Raw genomic sequence first — 22,530 nt, 5'->3', positions numbered from 1 at the left:
GAGCCGCATGAGCCCTTACCCAGAATCCTCCTCTCTGGGCGTTGAAGGTGGCTGCGCTATTTACAGGACTAACAGATGCACCGCTGGGAGAAAATGAAAGTTTCCCCTAATCACTGATTCAGGGTCAGATTTTCTTCCTAATGGAGAAAAGGAGGAGCAATTGTTTCAGCTAGTGATAATCACCTTGAAGAAAACCCCATATTTACTGTATGACCAAACCTTTTTATTAGCACGTACAATTATTTGCATGCAGACAACAAAAGCCAACACATATTACATGAATATTCAAGCATAAACTGGACACACTACAGTATCATTTAAATAATGGAGCAGTGTATTTAAAAGTGCATTCAAAAATCGTAGCATTCAGGATTTTCCAGATACAAAGCGAGTTGTAGCTCTCATACATACACACTCGTCCTCCTAACCCTAGCTGTGTCCTTACTTGATGTCTACCCTGTGTCACCTTGCTTGCCTTTCCCCTGACCCTCTCTCTTTTTCTCTTTTACTCTCCCTCCCTCTTTCACTCTCTACAAAGGAAACACCAGAAACCCAGAGAAGGTGGAGTATTTCCATCCCCCCATCAGGTTCCCTCTCTCCAGTTTGAGATAAGCCTTGTCTCCTCTCTCCATGGTAACCAACCCAGCGTTGGTGGCTGCTTCCCTGGTCACGTCCTGGTCCCCGGCGAATGCTGAAATCACCGGGTGTCCGTTCAATACCAGACTCACCTGAGAGAGAGGGATAGAGGCATAGGGGGTGGGAGGGAGGGGGAGAGAGAGAGTAACGCGTTGTTCACATTGGCAGTTTGAAGTGACTCATATCCTATTATTTTACATTTGAATCTTTTTCCTGCAGTCTGAAGAGCCAAAACGCACATGGAATCAGATATTTAAAGCCACATTTCAAACCACCTTCGTAGGTGGTTTGATGTCCGATACAAATCTGATTCCTGGTCATATGACAAATCTGATTTATTTGCCCTCAAGTGTTTTTTTAAACTCTTATTTGGCATATCTTCTTGTTTGCTAGCTACTCTGTTGACAGTTTGACAAGAACATGTCGTAGTTAACGAGCTTGTTAATTATTTACAAACAAATTAGTGGATGTGCTAGAAAGCTAAACAGCTACCTAGCTAACTAGTTGACTGCTGTGGCTTGCCAAAAAAGTACTTGTTTTGAAAAACGAATCATCTTATCCAGTGAGGCTTTAAAAGTACTCTTACACTATGATTTTGAACATTCAAAGCAACTGGGAAACTTCCATGGCAGGCATTGTTGTCACCTTAGCTTGCTACATTGGCCTCCCAAGTGGCACAGCAGTCTAAGGCACTGCATTGCAGTGCTAGAGGCGTCACTACAGACCCGGGTTTGATCCTGGGCAGTATCATAACCGGCCGTGATCGGGAGTCCCATAGGGCGGCGCACAATTGCCCCAGCATCGCCCGGGTTCGGGGAGGGTTTGGCTGGTGGGGGTTTAAAAGTAGGCCATCATTGTAAATAAGAATTTGTTCTTAACTAACTTGCCTAGTTAAATACAATTTTTTTTTTTTTTTTAAATAACTTCTGAGTTATAGGAAGCACGAGCACCATCAGCAATCAGCCTAAAACACTGTGCACACACTCCTTGTTACTAGCATAGCCATGTCAGCATATTACTGCTGTCTGAACACACACAAATCCAATTTGGTCACTTGTAACTTGCTGTTTGGACAGTCAGTATTTCAAAACAGATTTGAAAAGCATAACTGATTTGAGCATTAAGGCCTGCAGTGTGAACAAGGCTTTATGTCCTGGTCACCAGTGAAAGCAGTGATCCCAAATCGCTTTGTCCGTAAGGGAGGGACCGAGAGAGAGAGAGATAGGAAGGAAGAAGTGGCAGTCGGTGTCGTTTAAGATTAGGGATGATGATTTTTTTATTTTTTATGAGCATGGCCTTATTTGTATTACAGCATATTGGATGACCGTCATTCATATTCCATTCACCAAGCTCAATGTAACATTGGTAGGTTTAGGCTACTACATGATACTCAAATTCTTTCCTATAGCCATCACGAGGTTGCTACAACGTAGCCTACGAACGCACAGTGCCTTCAGAAAGTATTCATACCCCTGGACTTATTCCACATTTTGTTGTGTTACAGCCTAAATTTAAAATGGATTCAATTGATTTTTATTTCTCACCCATCTACCCATATTGAAAATGAAAACTTGTTTTTAGAAGCGTTTGCAAATTTCTAGAAAATTAAATTCATAAATAATTCGCACCCCTGAGTCAATACTCTGTGGAATCACCTTCGGCAGCGATTACAGCTGTGATTACAGCTGTCTCTCTGGGTAAGTCTCTACGAGCTTTACACACCAGGATTGTGCAACATTTGGATGTTGATCAATGCCGTACAACCATTTCCAGGTCTTTTCATAGTTTTTCAAATAGATTTCAGTCAAAACTTTAACTCGGCCACTAAGGAACATTTACTGTCATCTTGGATTATTGCACCACTGAAAGGTGATTTCATCTCCCAGTGTCTGGTGAAAAACAGACTGAACCATGTTTTCATCTAGGATTTTGCCTGTGCTTAACTCCATTCCGTTTCTTATCCTGAAAAACTCCCCAGTCCGTAACGATGACAAGCATACCAATAGCAAGATGCAGCCACCACCATGCTTGAAAATATGTTGAGTGGTATTCAGTAATGTGTTGTATTGGATTTGCCCCAAACATAGTAATCTTTTTGTAGTATTGCTTTAGTGCCTAGTTGCAAACACAATGCATGTTTTGGAATAATGACACATTCAATACGGCATTGCACATTGCATCTAGTGGATATAGGGTGTAATCATTATTCCAAACAATTGCAAACAATAGTTTCAGGTAGGTTTATCCCTGTTTTGCTCCATTTGCTTCCATTTTAGATAAAAAAAAAAAAAACATAATCGGCAGAATGAATACACCCCTGATCACCCGCACACACAGTTCACTTTTATAGCACCCACATACGAACAGCATCATCACTTTGCTCATTGTATAATTATTTATTGCATCTATGCACTCTCCTCCTCTCATCTTTTCCCTTCGCTAGTGGACTTCTGTGCACCACACAACAGCTGTCTGTGGCCAGGCAAACATAACTTTCATAGCATAACCACTAACTGCTGCACACAGCCTACATCGTTGTCAATGTCACCATATTAGCTAACATCATAGTCAACATAGCTACTAGAACTAATGTGCAGGTAAACCCAACAAATCTGTGGCAATAGATGAACAAAACCGAAAGCTTACCTTGACTTGGAAAAGTTCCAGTGTTGGATAGCCTTAGCCAGCTCCCTAACATAAATAGCATTCCTCTATCTTTGAGCCAGGTGTTTGAGTAGGCTAAATTAGCTAGCTGTATTAGCTCCAAATGTGAATGTGCTGCTTCTCCTTAATTTTTCATTAATTTGTTCAAAACTGTTCAACTATTGTCTTTCTCTCTCTTTGAGTCAACTACTTACCACATTTTATGCACTGCATCACTAGCTAGCTGTAGCTTATGCTTTCAGTACTAGATTAATTATCTGACCCTTTGATTGAGTGGACAATGTCAGTTTATGCTACAAGAGCTCTGATAGGTTGGAGGACGTCTGGAGGATGTATGTCTAAGAAAGGGGGTAAAAACTGAAAACCATGAGCCTCCTAGGTTTTGAATTGAAGTTAATGTACCCAGAGGAGGACAGAAAATAGCTGTCCTCTGGCTACACCATGGTGCTTCCCCAGAGAGTGCTGTTGAGGCTACAGTAGACCATTATAAAACAGTGTGTTTTAATCAATAACTTGGTGACGTGAATATATTTAGTATTATTATCTAACTTTTGAATGTTATACTATTTTATTTTTATGAAATCCACTAAGTAGGATGGTACTCCCCTTCCTCCTCTGATGAGCCTCCACTGGATGGGAGAGAGAGAAAATATACATCAATTTGTGGTAATATTATTTGTGTTTTTATGTGTAACTCCTACCTGTATTGTCTGTCGGTTGTATACTTTGACCACATGGAAGCAGAAACTGAAGACTCCTTTTCTGGGAGCCACAAAGATGCTGCGTGCTGGGTCAAAATGGCTGCCCACATTCACCAGGATCTGAGAAAGAGACGGAGCGAGAGAGGTGGGGGAGAGAGAGAGGGATAGAGGTGGAGGACCGAGAGGGAGAAAGAGAGGGGTGAGAGATGGAGAGGGAGAGAAACAAGTTGATAAAAGTTGACAAAAGTTGACTTTTTTATCATATAAAAGTTGACCACAGTTATTCAGTCTATTGGATGGTCATGGTATGGTCTCACTAACCTGGTCAAAGTAGATGGTCATGGTACGGTTGCTCATCTCAGAGGGTTCGTGGTTAGTGTTCCGGACAGCGGAGAACGCCACTCGACCGGCCCCTGACCGCACCGACATCCCCAACGCGTTACCCGACGGTTCCGACGACGGGGTGGAGTCACAAACCACCAGACACTTCCCCTCCAACACGATTGGCTCAGTGTCATTCTGAGCTCTGGCCCCCAGGGGACCCCATTGGAGGATTAAAATTAGTCCAAGGAACAGGGCGTGGTTAAGTGTTATTATGGGGTGGGGCAAAGATGAACAAGGAAGAGGAAGGCGTTGCATATTGTCTCAAATGGTTGTAAGGTCTTGGGTGTTCTTTGGATGTTGGTTTTTCAATTTTGACACAGTTGGAAATGTCAGTTTCCCACACAGTTTCAGTAGAAAGAAACAATCATTTGTGAATACTAGACAAATTTCAGTAAACCAATGTCTGTCTTTTCAGTCTTGTCTAAACCACACGGTAATCAGCTAGACCACAGTTTAAATCCTTCCGGAATCTTCAGTTGGCTCTGAAAGGTTGAATCCCAGATGGTCAATTGATCCAAACCCACTGAATCTGAATGGTGGATGTTGTATGCCCGATCACTTGAAACCCACCTTTGGGCCACGACCCAAACCTCCTGCAGGTACGGCCAAGTTTGTCCAGGTTCCCGACCTGTTTTAGAAGATTTGTAATACAAGTCTCAGTGGAGTTGGTCAGGTGGTTTTTCACAGGCCAACCTTGACTCTGCCAAAGATAAAGATTCAGAACAGAAATGTATTCACTGAGGAAGACAGTCTAAAGTCTTAGAATCATAGTATACAGCATTAAAATATCAAGGTATCCTAGACAAACTCTTGAAGCAGGCCTAAAGTGAATGTAGTGCTCAAATGTAAACGATAGTTCAATTTTTGGGTGGTGTAGATGGAGAAAGAATTGAGGGATGAGAAGGAAAGGAGGAGGAGGTAGAATATGGGATAGTTTAATGGATTGGCTTAAAGAGGGAGGGGGGAGAGAGGGGGCTGAGGCTATAGAAGCCAGCTGGACACAGGAGGAGGGCAGGAGAGGGGGAGGGGAGAGAGGAGGAGAGGCCTGCATCATCACTTCTGAGCTACCATCTGTAGGACACACTCTCCTCACATTCCTTTACACACACACATGCATGCACACACACACACATGCACATAGATGCACGCATGCGTAATCACCCATGTATTTGCAATTCCATATATTTATCTATATACAAAATACACATAGAAACTGTACATTTCCCCATTGTTCCCCATTGTCTAAATTCCTTTAAGCTCATTGGATGGTGAAGGTCACACAGTTCAAAATGAGCAGTTTTACATAAGACGTCTATATTTGCCCCATGTGGAAAATGTTATCTTTATTGACAAAGATTACTACAGAAAACATAAATGAAAGAGTAGTAAAGTGACTGAAATATGTCATGACAACAATATTGAACCATTTTCAAAAAAACATCTCACATTACCATGGAAAATGTTAGTTTTTTTGTGTATAGCAGGAAAAAATATATAATAATTACAACAGTGAGAAAAACGAAATGTTAAATCTTACCTTTTACGATTAGTATATTTCCTGTATCGACGTGGAAGTTACTCTGTCCCAAGAGGCAGATTCCCCTTTCTCTGTCTCTTTTCTCTCTATTTTCACCGACTCCCTCTCCCTCTCTCTCTCCCTTTCTTTTTCTCTCACTCACACTTTCTCTCCCCCTCCCCACCTCTCTCTCACACACTCACTCACCCACTCTCACACCTCTCCCCCCTCTCTTCCCTTTCTCTCCTTCCTCGATCTCATCCCACCCTCTCTCCTTCCAACTCTCTCTTTTTCTCCCTATCTCCTCCCCTCTCTCTCTCTGTCAGGGAACCCCTGTGTTCAAACAGACGTTTAATCATATCACAACCATCATAAATCGTCTGTTTTCTCTCCCCCACAAACGCCTACCTGTTCCACACTCCTCCCTCTTCTCTCCATCATCTCAGATCCTCTTTCCATTCTCTATCCTTTCCCATTCCCTTTAATGCCATTGAGCTACTGATAAAAGGTGATTTTTGCTTACACTTGTTGCGCATCTAGATTTAGATTTAGAAAAATGTAAGAATTGAATATAGACTTCTCACAGTAGAATAAGAATATATATATCAGTAATTTGACCTTACGTGCTTACAAAATGTTGATTACATTTTTTTTATCCGTCCATCAGTAGAGTTAGTTATTTATATTTCTGGCCAGAATTGAGAGACGATCTCCAGTCAGACAACAGTCTCAGAACAACGTCACAAGCTATAGACAGGACCACGGGGGGGACTATAGACCTAACAACTGTATAAGCCCTTTCCACCAAACAGGGCTGTGTTCTTTCCTCCGCCATGGAGACGGGCTAAAGTACTGATACAGGGTCTCGGTGAAGACACACCAACTATAACTATAAATATGGGCCTTATTTTCCACATTATAAAAGGAGACCAATCCCTCCTCATAATCCAGAAACACCCCCACCTTCTTGGGCTTGTCTCTCAGGTGGCCCGGCACAGGCGTAAACCATGGAAACAGTGCCAAGTAAACTTAACCAAAGCATGGATTACTGTCATACCTTGTCTAAGAAAACCATTATGTCATTTTGTAATTTTGGGGAACGATCCATTTAAGTTCAGTTCATTTCAATTCTATTCAATTTATTAACATAACTTTATTTATCCCATCTAGGGAAATTTAGAAAGGCAAAGTCAGTTTACAAAATGACATGTTATATCAATGTATCAGTATTGAGATAAAAGAGACACTGACCTGTATGAAGTGTTGTTGGTCCTCAGTGTGAGAGCTGCTCCAGCTCAGTGCTTTTGTTTTTTACCTCAGTGATTTCCTGATCCAGCTCTTTGATTAGCCCCTCAGCCCACCTCTCTGCTGCTTCTCCTCAATCACCTTGATGAGCTCAGCCTGGCTTCTCTCAAGCCTGGCTTATTTCTTTTTCAGCACAAGACCAAAGAAAATAGAAAATAATGCAATATTAAAGACAATGGTTTTGAACAAGTGTTCTTGCTGAAGTCCTGCATATTCATCAAACCACGTTAAATGAATACAACTGCAGAGGACTCAGAGTTGAGCCCTGGGGTACCCCACATAGATGAAAACAATAACAGTCAGGATGCTTATCATAAGAACTCACTCTACTGAGCTTACGGTATTGTATATTTAATGAATATTATTTATCAAACCAGATTGAATTAATACAATTTTAATGGACCCAGAGTTGAGCCCTTGGGTACCCCATAACATTCAGGATGCTTATCATGAGAACTCACTCTGCTGATCTCCACTGAGTGTTTGATCTCATCCATCTTACTCAGTCTGTCCTGAACCATCCTCAGCAAATCTCCTTCAGTCTTTTTCATAAGTCTCTGAAGACAAAACCCGGAAACTGTAGGATTACTAGCCTGTAAAACTGGAAATGTCTTTGGATAATACTGAAAATTACATTTGTTGGAGAGTATGTGCCTGAATTGGCAAGATACAATTTAGTAACACTTTATTTAAAGCTTGCAGGTATAATGTTTTATTATGAAGTTAATCATACAGCTTTTAATATTTAGAGCTATGTTCAACTTGCTCCCATCTTTTTGCACTCTCTCTCTCTCTCTCTCCATAGGAATAGTGTTGGGGCCCTTGTCTCGGTGCACCTCGCACACACTGGTTGTTCCTGGTTGTTCCTGCAGATGAGGCCCAGGGGCCGCTCGTGCTTCCTGCACAAGGCGGGTGTGGTGAAAGTTGCTGTGTTTGTCAGCCTGTGCATCTGGAGGGACGGCTCTCTCTGGTGAGGCCACAGGTGTGTCTTGCAGTATGACCCCTGGCACACAAGACAGGACTTAACAGCCTTCTGCTTCGTCCCAGTGCAGAAATTGCAGGAAACTGCATCGGGCTCAGGATTGAGCCCTGGGGATCACTGTGCCACTGATAGTCCTATATCTAGATAATCGTCTTCCTCCGCCTGCCGGGCTTTGACCTTTATAAGATAATATAAAAATTTATAATAATATTAATAATTATATAAATATAATATACAGTTGAAGTCGGAAGTTTACATACACTAAGTTGACTGTGCCTTTAAACAGCTTGGAATATTCCAGAAAATGATGTCATTAGAAGCTTCTGATAGGTTAATTGACATCATTTGAGTCAATTGGAGGTGTACCTGTGGATGAATTTCAAGGCCTACCTTCAAACTCACTGCCTCTTTGCTTGACATCATGGGAAAATCTAAATAAATCAGCCAAAAGAATTGTAGGCCTCCACAAGTACATCCTTGGGAGCAATTTCCAAACACCTGAAGGTACCATGTTCATCTGTACAAACAATACTACTCAAGTATAAACACCATGGGACCACGCAGCCGTCATACTGCTCAGGAAGGAGACGCATTCTGTCTCCTAGAGATGAACGTACTTTGGTGCGAAAAGTGCAAATCAATCCCAGAACAACAGCAAAGGACCTTGTGAAGATGCTGGAGGAAACAGGTACAAAAGTATCTATATTCACAGTAAAACGAGTTCGATATTGACATAACCTGAAAGGCCGCTAAGCAAGGAAGAAGCCACTAGTCCAAAACCACAAAAAAAAGCCAGACAAGGGTTTACAACTGCACATGGGGACAAAGGCTTTTTGGAGAAATATCCTCTGTTCTGATGAAACAAAAATAGAACTGTTTGGCCATAATGAACATCGTTATGTTTGAAGAAGAAAGGGGGAGGCTTGTAAGCCGAATAACACCATCCCAACCATGAAGCACGGGGGTGGCAGCATAATGTTGGTGGGGTGCTTTACTGCAGAAGGGACTGGTGCACTTCACAAAATAGATCATGAGGTTGGAAAATTATGTGAATATATTGAAGAAACATCTCAAGTCATCAGTCAGGAAGTTAAAGCTTGGTTGCAAATGGGTCTTCCAAATGTACAATGACCCCAAACATACTTCCAAAGTTGTGGCGAAATTACTTAAGGACAACAATGTCAAGGTGTTGGAGTGGCCATCACAAAGCCCTGACCTCAATCCTATAGAACATTAGTGGGCAGAACTGAAAATGCGTGTGCGAGCAAGGAGGCCTAAAAACCTGACTCAGTTACACCAGCTTTGTCAGGAGGAATGGGCCAAAATTCACCCAACTTATTGTGGAAAGCTTGTGGAAGGCTACCCGAAACGTTTGATCCAAGTTAAACAATTTAAAGGCAATGCTTCCAAATTGTAATTGAGTCTATGTAAACTTCTGACCCACTGGGAATGTGATGAAAGAAATAAAAGCTGAAATAAATAATTCTCTCTACTATTATTCTGGCATTTCACATTCTTAAAATAAAGTGGTGATCCTAACTGACCTAAGACAGGACATTTTTTACGAGGTTTAAATGTCAGGAATTGTGAAAATTTAGTTTAAATTTACTTGGCCAAGGTATATGTAAACTTCCAACTTCGACTGTATAAACACAATACATGCCATTTATCACCTTCAGCGATCCCTTACAGTGCTCTGTGAAGTCCTTTAAAGCACAGTTGATGCATAACTCGAGTCGGCGGCGGAAGCAACCCTTACAGAGGGGGCACTCAAAGCGGTCGCTGGTGTCCCAGTAGCCTTTGACACAGGCCAGGCAGAAGTTGTGGCAACAGGGTATAGAGAAAGGGTTAGTGAAGATGTCTAGGCAGATACAGCACTGGAACTTGTTACAGGAATCAGGGATCGAAAGAAGAACCTTCACTCTGTTACATCACCTTTTACGTGTGTTTTGCACATGTGCAATTATGTTAAATAAACCTGAACCTGTTTCTTTGTTTGCATGAGATTTACAACTAGACTACTTTACAACTAGCTGAAGCATTAAAGGGTAGGTAGCATAAACGTAACCACATGTAACATATGCATTTGCATTAGCATACACATCAAAGTCCCTATGCAAAGTTCTACCTTATTTTTAATTTTTTGGAGTTATTACATGAAATCGATCAGAATTCCGATGTCGAAAAATATTTTTCTGGGGTGTGATGTGTCGTGGAAATTTCCTCTATTTACCAAATCATGAGCGCAAACCACACACAAGTCAGAGTTAGTTATCAAAGTCCATCTTTAATTATATCAGCTCTATCACAATCCTGTGACTCTCAGGCAATTCAGTGTCTAACCATGAATTCTCTGAGAGCCCCTTCCACATTTCAAATGAGGTCCTTTATAGCAAATACACACACAGGATAAGACAGCATCGGCATAATTCATCGTTCAGCTTTGTCTCCTTACTCAAACCCCAGAACCATAAACCAACCCTCCATATCAACAGGCATATATCAAATTGTCATTTAGATACAACCAACTCTAAATACAACCAATCCTATCTTGACAAGATCACAGAGACACACTGACTGGCACACAGACATTGTGGAGCCAAGAGATATGTTTACACATGATGATACTTTGACCTCTCCCCTCTCTGCGGCCCATGCAACTTAGTCTTGACATAGAACAGATAACTGCAACCCTGCCACAGTATTATACAAAAATAACATTCTTGATGAGATGTAACTTACAAACATATGATGAATATAAAACATCTTACATATGTTACCAACAAATTCTGATTATTCCACGACAGATGTCATATGGAGGACCAGGCAAGAGCCTATTCCCTATCATGTAAACTCCAACAGAAATAACTTAAAATGTACAACTTTAAATTAAACCAAATTGTTGGCACTCATCACTACTGGTTTTAATGATATTTTCTGCCAATTTACAAGCAAACACTTTATGAATGTATTGTTACAAATCAACTTGCAAGGTTGCTAGCCAACTAGCCTGCTAACAGTAGCCCTACTATTCTGCTAACGTTCAGCCTTACCAGCCTGCTAATGTTACGTTAGCACTGAATGAAAAATGAAAAAAAAAAAAACATCCATGATAAAGCAATTCAGGCAGTGGTAACAAGGCTTATCTGACAGACATTATTAAAACAAAGTGTAAAACCAATAAGAGCTTTTTCCAGTGAACATTATAGCTAATTTTGCTATAAACACCTAGCTTACAGCTACATTAAAGTGTTCGCCAGCTAACATGAGCTATTTGGCCAACTAGCTATTAGCCTAGCCAGACTAGCCAACCACCATGGTTATGCTTGGCAAGCTAGAGCCCAACAGCTAGAACACAACTAACACACCACAACACAACTAAAATATAAATAGAGGAGAGACTTACAGACTGATGCTTGGGGCCCCATCTGATGGTAAAACTTTTAAAAGGGTCAACTTGCAAGGTTGCTAGCCAACTAGCCTGCTAACAGTAGCCCTACTATTCTGCTAACGTTCAGCCTTACCAGCCTGCTAATGTTACGTTAGCACTGAATGAAAAATGAAAAAAAAAAACATCCATGATAAAGCAATTCAGGCAGTGGTAACAAGGCTTATCTGACAGACATTATTAAAACAAAGTGTAAAACCAATAAGAGCTTTTTCCAGTGAACATTATAGCTAATTTTGCTATAAACACCTAGCTTACAGCTACATTAAAGTATTCGCCAGCTAACATGAGCTATTTGGCCAACTAGCTATTAGCCTAGCCAGACTAGCCAACCACCATGGTTATGCTTGGCAAGCTAGAGCCCAACAGCTAGAACACAACTAACACACCACAACACAACTAAAATATAAATAGAGGAGAGACTTACAGACTGATGCTTGGGGCCCCATCTGATGGTAAAACTTTTAAAAGGGTGCAGACTGAGTTAGCTGCCAAAGTGAGTGCAGACTGAGTTAGCTGCCAAAGTGAGGGGGAGGTGTGCGCTTCACCGGGCCGAAATCCCTAAAAATAGATTCCAGATATCAGTCAGCTAGCATGCTAGCACTAAGCCAAGGTGGTAAAAGTTACAAAACCCATAACCTACAATACAGAGAACATGTCGAAAAGTAAAAAATAAAATAAAAAGTTGAAAAAGAAAAAAAAGAAGAAAAAAAAGCAGAACAGACAAGGTACTACACAAATAGAGCAAGCAGACATGATTTTCTCTTTAGTTTTGAGCCCACAGCAAGAAAGCACCAGAGCCTGCCAAGCTAACGTTTTCCCATTAGATAACCCAGCCACAAAGTCTGTGAATAGTTTGAGGTGTGGCTAATGTTAGCCAGTTTGAGCTAGCTACCGAGCTAGCCCCAAAACATAACTATGTTTGTACTTACACGTAACTAGATCGTGACTACAACTAAGTTACTAAGTAAAATCTCATGCTTCCTACCCTTTAAATAACAACCAAATTGACCTCAGACAGGAGGTAAATTAGACAGAATGGGCCTAAAGTTAAGTACAGGAATCCTAAGGCCTTGGAGTTCCATTTCATGTGTTTTGTCATCCAAAAGACAGGGAGTGGGAAGTTGAGTTACATGAATCAGGATTCAGGGTAGAGTGCTATAAAATAGCCTGTTGATGCCTAAGGGAGGACAGAACTCTTAACTGTGTTTGTTTTGTTTATTTGAATACATGCTGTTACCCTGGATCTACTACAACACCCGAAGCAAGGGCAACACTATCAAGTAACAACCAAATTGACCTGAGGAGAACATTTACTGAAAAGCTGCAGCTGATGATTTGAGTCATTACCAGAATGTCAAACCATTAACTGGTTAGGTAGCACACAAACCGAAACCTTAGGAAAACAAAACAGTTTTTCATTGTCACATGACTGGAAATTCCTCGTCCCTAGCTTTCTCCTACAGTGACTCAACAGTGCTTGGATCACATCCTGTGAAATTGCACAACAATTCTTCTTCTGTTCTTGTTCTTATTTTTTTTACGCTACCAACAATGGAATGCTGCTGAGCTTGTGCAGGAATGATGGTGTGAGAGAGATGGTGCAACAGTGGTGTAGTGGTGCCTGGAGAAGTGCGTATACTCTAATTTTGTCAATTTGTGTAGGTTTTCTTTTTCAAAGTCACACTTAAAGTCACACTTTTGAGGCCTCTAAGACATGTTGATTTTTGACAGTAGTTACCCTTTAATTGAAGTGTGCAGGCACTGAGCACTATTGTTTGATCAGCAGTGTTTTTGTAGAACATGAGATGTTAAGGGTGTTTGATTCCCCGAGCTGACTAGGTACAAAATCTGTTGATGTGCCCTTAAGCAAGGCACTTAACCCTAATTGCTCCTGTAAGTCTCTTTTGATGAGAGTGTCTGGTAAATGACTAAAATGTCAACTGCATCATAACAAGCCAATATCTACGAAGAATATGTGTATATGTCTCTATATGAGATGTGTTTTTCATAGATATTGGATTACACAAACAATGTAAGATTGACTCTATCACGTTCAAGGGGGTGATACAATTGTGCAATGGATATAATTACGTAAAAGTTGTTTTAAAGTGTTCGTCCCATGTTTCATGAGCTGAAATAAAAGGAATGTTCCAAAGCTTGTTTCTGTTTGTTAACATACCTGTTAGTGATAATGGTATCCGTTGGCAAGATAATCCATCCACCTGACAGGTGTGGCATATCAAGAAGCTGATTAAACAGCATGATCATTACACAAATGCTCCTTGTGCAGGGGATAATAAAAGGCCACTCTAAAATGTGCAGTTTTGTCACACAACACAAAGCCACAAATGTCCCAAGTCTTGAGGGAGCATGCAATTGGCATGCTGACTGTAGGAATGTCCACAAGAGCTATTGCCAGAGATTTAATGTTAATTTCTCTGCCATAAGCCACCTCCAATGTTGTTTTAGAGAATTGGCAGTGCGTCTAACCGGCCTCACATGTAACCATGCCAGCCAAGTACCTCAACATCTGGCTTCTTCACCTGCGGGATCGTCTGCGGGGTATTTCTGTCTGTAATAAAGCCCTTTTGTGGGGAAAAACTCTGATTGGCTGGGCCTGGCTCCCAAGTGGCTGGGCCTATGCCTTCCCAGGCACACCCATGGTTGTGCCCCTGCCCAGTCATGTGGAATCATAGATTCTAATTAATTTTTTTCAATTTACTCATTTCCTCATTTGAACTGTAACTCAGCAAAGTATTAGAAATTGTTCCCTGTTTTCACCTTTATTTATCTAGGCAAGTCAATTAAGAACAAATTCTTATTTTATATGACATCCTAGGAACAGTGTGTTAAAATGCCTGTTCAGGGGCAGAATGACAGATTTGTACCTTGTCAGATCAGGGATTTGAACTTGGAACCTTTCCATTACTAGTCCAACGCTCTAACCACTAGGCTACCCTGCCGCCCTGGCTACCCTACAGGCCTTCATATTTATGTTCAATATATACAGTACTAGTCAAAAGTTTTGACACACCTACTCATTGAAGGGTTTTTCTTTGTTTTTACTGTTTTATACATTGTATCATAATAGTGAAGACATCAAAAGTATGAAGTAACACATATGGAATCATGCAGTAACCAAAAAAGTGTTAAACATATCAAAATATATTTTATATTTAAGATTCTTTGAAGTAGCCACCCTTTGTCTTGATGACAGCTTTGCACACTCTTTGGATTCTCTCAACCGGCTTCATGAGGTGGTCAACTGGAATGCATTTCAATTAACAGGTGTGCCTTGTTAAAAGCTAATTTGTGGAATTTCTTTCCTTCTTGCGTTTGAGCCAATCAGTTGTGTTGTGACAAGGTAGGGGTGGTATACAGAAGATAGCCCTATTTTGGAAAAGACCAAGTCCATATTATGGCAAGAACAGCTCAAATAAGAAAAGAGAAACAGCAGTCCATCATTACTTTAAGACATGAAGGTCAGTCAATGCGTAAAATGTCAAGAACTTTTCAAGTTTCTTCAAGTGCAGTCACAAAAACCATCAATCGCTATGATGAAACTGGCACTCATGAGGACCTCTACAGGAAAGGACGACCCAGAGTTACCCCTGCTGCAGAGGATGACTTCATTAGTTACCAGCCTCAGAAATCAGCAGTTAATTGCACCTCAGATTGCTGCCCCAAAAAATACTTAATGGAGTTCAAGTAACAGACACATCTCAATATCAACTGTTCAGAGGGGAACAGGCCTGCATGGTTGAATTGCTGTAAAGAAACCACTACTAAATTAACCTGTTTGGGATAGGGGGCAGTATTTTCACGTTCGGATGAAAAGCGTGCCCAGAGTAAACTGCTTGCTACTCAGGCCCAGAAGCTAACATATGCATATTATTAGTAGATTTGGATGGAAAACACTCTGAAGTTTCTAAAACTGTTTGAATGCTGTCTGTGAGTATAACAGAACTCATATGGCAGGCGAAAACCTCCAAAAATCCAACCAGGAAGTGGGAAATCTGAGGTTTGTAGTTTTTCAAGTGATTGCCTTCCTAAGATGTCCACTAGATGTCAACAGTCTTTAGAATGTAGTTTCAGCCTTCTACTATGAAGGGGGAGCGAATAAGAGCTGTTTGAATCAGGGGTCCTGCAGAATGCCCTTAGCTAAGTCTTGCGCGCAGCCGTGAGCGAGAGCGCCGTTCCTTTTCATTTCTAAAGACAAAGGAATTGTTCGGTTGAAACATTATTGAAGATTTATTATAAAAACATCATAAAGATTGATTCTATACATCGTTTGACATGTTTCTACGAACTGTAATGGAACTTAATTGACTTTTCGTCTGGACTTATTGCTCGCGCCTTGTGAATTTTGATTGGTGAACTAAGCTCGCTAACAAAAATGAGGTATTTGGACATAAAGATGAACTTTATCGAACAAAACAAACATTTATTGTGGAACTGGGATTCCTTGGAGTGCATTCTGATGAAGATCATCAAAGGTAAGTGAATATATGGCATGTTCGTCGTATGAAGGAGACCAAGCGTACCCAGCATGGTATGCGTACATTCTCTTTATTAAAAGAATGAACACTGAACAAACTAACAAAATAATAAACGAAATGTGAAGCTATACAATATAGTGCTGACAGGCAACTACACATAGACATACAGAAACCCCTAGACATACAAAAGCTAGAGTACCCACCCTAGTCACACCCTGACCTAACCAAAATATATAGAAAAACAGAGATATCTACGGTCAGTGCGTGACAATATATTTATAATGCTATTTCTGACTTTTACTGACTCCACAACATGGCGGGTATCTGTATGGCTTGTTTTTGTGGCTGAGCGCTGTACTCAGATTATTGCATGGTGTGCTTTTGCCGTAAAGCTTTTTTTAAATCTGACACAGTGGTTGCATTAAGGAGAAGTAAATATTTAATTCTCTGCATGACACTTGTATCTTTCATCAAAGTTTAAAATGAGTATTTCTGTAAATCGATGTGGCTCTCTGCAAATTCACCGGATGTTTTCGTTACATTCCTGAACATAACGCGCCAATGTAAACTGAGATTTTTTTATTTTTTTTTCTGATATTAATATGAACTTTATCGAACAAAACATACATGTATTGTGTAACATGAAGTCCTTTGAGTGCCACCTGATGAAGATCATCAAAGGTTAGTGATTAACTTTATCTCTATTTCTACTTTTTGTGACTCCTCTCTTTGGCTGGAAAATGGCTGCATGTTTTTTTGTGACTAGGCGCTGACCTAACATAATCATATGTTGTGCTTTCACTGTAAAGCCTTTTTGAAATATTAGGGCTAGATTAACAAGTAGTTAAGCTTTAATTTGGTGTATTGCACTTGTGAATGTATGAAAGTAAAAAAATAATGATAATACATTTTAAAAAAGTGAATTTCGCGATCTGCCATTTCAGCGGATGTTGTCGCTAGCAGAACCCCTAGCCATAACAGGTTTTAAACCAATAGTGAAAAAGAGACTTGCTGGGGCCAAGAAACACGAGCAATGGACATCAGACCAGTGGAAGTCTGTCCTTTGGTCTGATGAGTCCAAATTAGAGACTTTTGGTTCCAACCGCTGTGTCTTTGTGAGACACAGAGTAGGTGTACGAATGATCTCAGCATGTGTGTTTCCCACCGTGAAACATGGAGGAGGTGGGATAGTGTTGGCATGCTTTGCTGGTGACACTGTCTGTATTTATTTAGAATTCAAGGCACACGTAACCAGCATGGCTACCACAGCATTCTGCAGCGATACGCCATCCCATCTGGTTTGCAATTAGTGGGATTGGTTGGTTTTTCAGCAGGACAATGACCCAAAATACACCTCCAGGCTGTGTAAGGGCTATTTGACCAAGAGGGAGAGTGATGGAGTGGTGCATCAGATGATCTGACCACAAACACCCGACCTCAACCCAATTTGGTATTTTGGTATTTTATTACTATCCCCATTAGCTGTTGCAAAAGCAGCAGCTACTCTTCCTGGGGTCCAAATTGAGATGGTTTGGGATTAGTTAGACTGCAGAGTGAAGGAAAAGCAGCCAAGAAGTGCTCAGCATATGTGGGAACTCCTTCAAGACTGTTGGAAAAGTATTCCAGGTGACTACCTCATGAAGCTGGTTGAGAGAATGCCAAGAGTGTGCAAAGCTGTCATCAAGGAAAAGGGTGGCTACTTTGAGGAATTTTGAATATAAAATATATTTGGATTTGTTAACACTTTTTTTGTTACTTAATGATTCCATATGTGTTATTTCATAGTTTTGATTATTACTAGATTATTATTAGTCTTCATTATTACTCTTGGTTTTTCCGAAATAGCGCTAACTTCTGTATACCACCCCTACCTTGTCACAACACAACTGATTGGCTCATACGCATTAAGAAGGAAATTAATTCCAATATTGAACTTTTAACAAGGCACACTTGTTAATTGAAATGCATTCCAGGTGACTACCTCATGAAGAATCTCAAATATAAATGATATTTGTATTTGTTTAACACTTTTTTGGTTACTACATGAGGGTGTGTTATTTAATAGTTGTGGTGTCTTCACTGAATGAATAGGTGTGTCCACACTTTTGACTGGTACTGTATATTATACAATATTCTACATGAATGTGACTCACCTGTGTGTAATTACACCCAGGTAAGCAGAAAAAAAAAGTGTTCAGTCGATTCCAATACAGGTGTTCCTGATAGGAGGTGGGGAAATGGTATTATTTAACCACACCTATCCAATCAGGGAACATACAGTCCCCTTAAACCCGCCCACCTCTGCCCTCACTGCTCTGGGTAAGAGTTGCCCTTTAAAGTATGTGTTGACAAAGAAACAAAAACAGTCACAAGTGAAGTAGTCATCCTTTATTATAATTTGCTTCCAAATTACAAAGAACAACACTAATTCCAGAAAATGTGTACCTTATTTATGACGTTTTTTTAAAATTAATATAATGTCATGATCATAATTAAATAAAACGAGAGGACCAAAATGGAAATAGGTTTTTACACTATGTACATTTTTATCCTCAATGATTTTAAATTAATTCTATTCGTGTTTTTAAATTGTCAATCAAATCAAATGAATAATCTCCCCACAAAAGAAAGTTGAGATATCTTAACACACGTTTATAATACACACTCAAATGATATTTCATACAAAATGTCAGATGATATCTAAAGCCAAAAGGTTATAAGTCACTTATATGATCCGACATCATTTGGAGTTAGATCTCTGTCTTTCCCTTCATTCTCTTCTTCCCCCTTTTCTCCACCCCCTTTTTTTCCGATCTGCCTGTTAATTGTTAATGATTGCAACAGCATATACAGTAATATAATATATGTAATGTACTACATACTCTAGGACAGGGTTCCCCAACTGGTGGCCCAAAGGACGAATTTGTTGTTGTTGTTGTTGGACATAAAAGACTGTAAAAACACCAGCAAATCAGCTCCAAGTGATTTTAACTTGGGGAATCTGTTCTAAAGTATTCTAACGCAAATAGAATGATATACATCGAGTGCACAAAACATTAAAAACACCTTCCTAATATTGAGATGCATTTCAAAGTCTGTTTGGATTTAATGGTCTATTTGCTGTCTACAAATGATTTGAAATGATGTTCCGGCCCCCTGACCATCCGCTCAAGAACAAAATCGGCACGCGGCTGAATCTAGTTGATGATCCCTGCTCTAGGAATACATAGATGTTCACAAAATAATGAATCATTTCAAATCATTTCATTAATTAAGGATAGTAACAATCTTAATGTGTGAATGTAAAATATGATATATAACTCAAAATCAGCTAAAATAATATATAGGAGGAGAGTTTTCCTACGAATCAAGAAATATAATAAAATGTACAATCCTCTTTTTGTCATAACTGGTTCTCTCTCCATCTTTTGGGAACACCCTTTTCTTATTTGTGGAAGATCTTCCCATCGGGTTGCTCCTTCCATCTCAGTTTGACGTCATCAGACATCCCCTTCTCCCTCAGCTCTTTCCTTATCTGAGGAACAAAAATACACGGAACACAGTATAATGTGCAATGCTATAATATAATAATGGATTATAATATAGTGCATCATGTTATCTTTTTTATACTTGAAACGTGTCAATAATAGACCCCAAAAAGATACCACGAGACTCACTTGCTGTAAGATGGCCTCCTGTACGACAGGATCATTCATGTCCATGTTTTGGTCATTCGGGGTCAGTCTCACTCGCACCGCCTTCTGAGTCGTCTTCACTGGAGGAGCTTAGAAATAAACAGACACGAGAAGTAAGCTTTTGTCATGTTGATCGCAGTGCATGTTATATAGGAAAGTGAAGGGAGAGTTACATTTACATTTTTGTGTAGACCCTAATGCTCAAGACTACAATTAGAAATACATCATGTATTTTTCTTTTTTTTTACAAGCAATCCAGTTGTTTATCACTTTGTCAGAATAGTTTATACATTAACTCACTGCTGTAGCAAACAAAGGGTTGCCAAGTATTATCACAGGGCCAATCCGTCCATTCGTCTGACACCGTGTTTCCTTCCTTGAACACTGCTCCACCACATCGAGGTTTACTGTCATTGTTATTGGGTTCTCCCAACTTCCAGTGCCTAAATGAGGAACCACTGCCATCTGACCACTTCCAGGAGTCGCTAAACAGGCCAATCCACACGTCACTATCACCAACCAAGGTCTCAAGCTCCTGGTTCTCAACCTGGTTCCTCACACTGGCCAGGTCTCGGTAGCGATTTCTGCAGTAGTTCTGAGCTTCACCCCAGCTTTTTTTTGTTTCATTTACTAAGATAAATCTCGGACTGTTATTTTTCTCACCTGCAAATAATGGATGGATTTAGAAATCAGGATGAGTGGGTACTTTCTTACAAATCTACATTTTGCACTTCAAGTAAGGTGGTCATGTGTGACTCAGTTGGTCGAGCATGGTGCTTGCCAGGCCAGGGTTGTGAGTTCAATTCCCACAGGAGAAACAGTATGAAATAGTATGAACATTCATGCATTTTGGATAAGAGTGTCTGCTAAAATGTTATTTTTTTTAAATGTACTTGACTGGATTACACTGAGGCTGCTCATCAGTGTTTACAGTATGCCTGTTTGAGTGTGTGTTTGTAAACATGAAAATGACAAGAAAAGTGATTAGCATAGTAATAGTCTACTTAAAACTCTAGACGGAGGAGTACAGCAGAGAAAAAACACATTTCTCACCGGTGCAGCAGATGAAGGAACGCTCCAGCTTGCAATCCTGATTTTTCCACATCCCATTTTTAATGACCACACAGGGTTGTGCCACAATGTTATCGGGTGCACCGCTCTGCCAGTTTCTAAACTTAGTCTCTCCCTTACCGTAGTAGTCACTGTCTTCAAGAGACCACCACCAGCTGTTAACCATATCATCATACAGCCCTATCCAGACAGTGCCTATCCAATTATTAACACTAAACCTGTCCATTTTCATCAATCTGTTCATATCCTCAATATTGCCTATGGTGGCCAGGTCAGTGTACTTATCTCTGCAGTAGATCTGTGCTTCCTTCCAGGTTGTCCATCTTTCCACAAAGTGGTACTGATAAGGAAGGCATGGAGAAGGCAAATACAGCCCTGGGAATAAAAGTCATTTAGTACATACATATCTAGTCCTTACATGGTCACATACCTTCCATCCAACAACACAGAAATATAACATACTGTACAGACACACGTTTACTGTACTTACCTGTAAGAAATAGTAAGAGATGGGTTCTCCACCCCATCGTTTGGCTGACTAATGGAATATAAAAGGGATTAATCAATGAAATATAATAATAATAATAATGATATAGTACATATATATTTTGCATCTATTTCTTCATCATCAGTGATTGCTAACAAGGGCTAACATCTACCGTTTTTCTTTAATCTCTTTGGTGAAATTTTCTCAAGTAGGATTCAATTTTAACAACTCTGAAAACCAATCATCAAAGTGGTTCATGTTTTAAAACTCTAAAGACAATTTCCATTGAGTACAACAAATTCACATTCCTATGTTAACTGAACCAAATCGCTCTTTCACTGTTTTCACAATGCAATTCTCACACTACATTATAGTCATTGTTGTCACTTCTTAATCCAACTGCTCAAAACGGATAAATACTACAACTAGTTTGAGAATTGCTAAATTCAGTAAAATATATACAGTATTTTAGATAATAAATATATCAATTAAAATCAATTTACTTTGGAAGGTAAAACATCTTTACCAAAAGATGTGAGGAATGAGTACCTTCGTCAGTCACTTTGCATCAATATATAGGACAAGGTGGAAAGAGTCACGATACGCTAACATTTTATACAGAGAATCCAATTACGAAAACTTAGCTCTCACACTTCAATTCAACGTATATTGCGACAATATCACTTAAGAAGATCGGTGTTTAACTTAAAATTAAAGATTTTGGATCAGAATTTTTTTTATTTTTATGTCAACTGTTTGTACTCAAATTGGGTGCATTGTTAACTTCACAGGGCTTAAAATAAGACTAAAAAGTAAGACTCATAACGCATCCAGAGATAACAAAACAATTAAGATTGGGTTAAAATTTCAGAGAACTATCCCTTTTCACCCCCTAGAGTCGATTGACCAACCTGTGCATCAATCTAAGTTACACAAATCCGTCAATTTAAGCTAGAGAACAGTATTTGTTGTATTGGATGCATCTCAATCCACTGCATCTGCCAGTGTCACACTTCCACATCTGCCAGTGTCACACTTCCACATCTGCCAGTGTCACACTTCCACATCTGCCAGTGTCACACTTCCACATCTGTAGGGAAAGGTGGCATTGCAAGAGCGGTGTTTGTCAGACCATGAGA

At 40.0% G+C, this 22,530-nt stretch overlaps 1 protein-coding gene and 1 pseudogene across 2 annotated transcripts; both read right to left on the bottom strand.

Annotated features, from left to right (window-relative positions):
* Positions 1–201: 201 nt before the first annotated feature.
* LOC110500392 (cerebellin-1) lies at positions 202–6,153 on the bottom strand. 2 transcript variants are annotated; one of them, XM_021577738.2, is made up of 4 exons: positions 5,923–6,153; positions 4,323–5,085; positions 4,002–4,121; positions 202–728 (listed from the first exon to the last, which is right to left on the bottom strand). In XM_021577738.2, the coding sequence occupies exons 2-4, from the start codon at positions 4,638–4,640 to the stop codon at positions 531–533; spliced, it is 636 nt and encodes a 211-aa protein (XP_021433413.1). In that variant the 5' UTR covers positions 4,641–5,085; positions 5,923–6,153; the 3' UTR covers positions 202–530. The 2 variants fall into 2 exon arrangements, with proteins under 2 accessions (XP_021433413.1, XP_021433414.1); XM_021577739.2 differs by having other exon boundaries at positions 4,323–5,013; positions 5,923–6,061.
* Positions 6,154–6,630: 477 nt separating this feature from the next.
* LOC110500831 lies at positions 6,631–14,169 on the bottom strand (annotated as a pseudogene).
* Positions 14,170–22,530: the final 8,361 nt, after the last annotated feature.

The sequence above is a fragment of the Oncorhynchus mykiss genome, chromosome 21 (assembly GCF_013265735.2).
Source record: "Oncorhynchus mykiss isolate Arlee chromosome 21, USDA_OmykA_1.1, whole genome shotgun sequence".
Classification (NCBI taxonomy): Eukaryota; Metazoa; Chordata; class Actinopteri; order Salmoniformes; family Salmonidae; genus Oncorhynchus; species Oncorhynchus mykiss.
Note: the sequence above shows the minus strand (reverse complement) of the source record. Positions and strands in the feature narration are given on the sequence as shown.

Excerpts from the sequence above, each read along its gene's own strand:
- LOC110500392 (XM_021577738.2), bottom strand. The coding sequence starts at position 4,640 with ATGCAACGCCTTCCTCTTCCTTGTTCATCTTTGCCCCACCCCATAATA. Across the intron at positions 4,122-4,322 it reads TGACCATCTACTTTGACCAG|ATCCTGGTGAATGTGGGCAG; the intron begins GTTAGTGAGACC and ends TCTCTTTCTCAG. Across the intron at positions 729-4,001 it reads ACAACCGACAGACAATACAG|GTGAGTCTGGTATTGAACGG; the intron begins GTAGGAGTTACA and ends CCTCTCTCTCAG.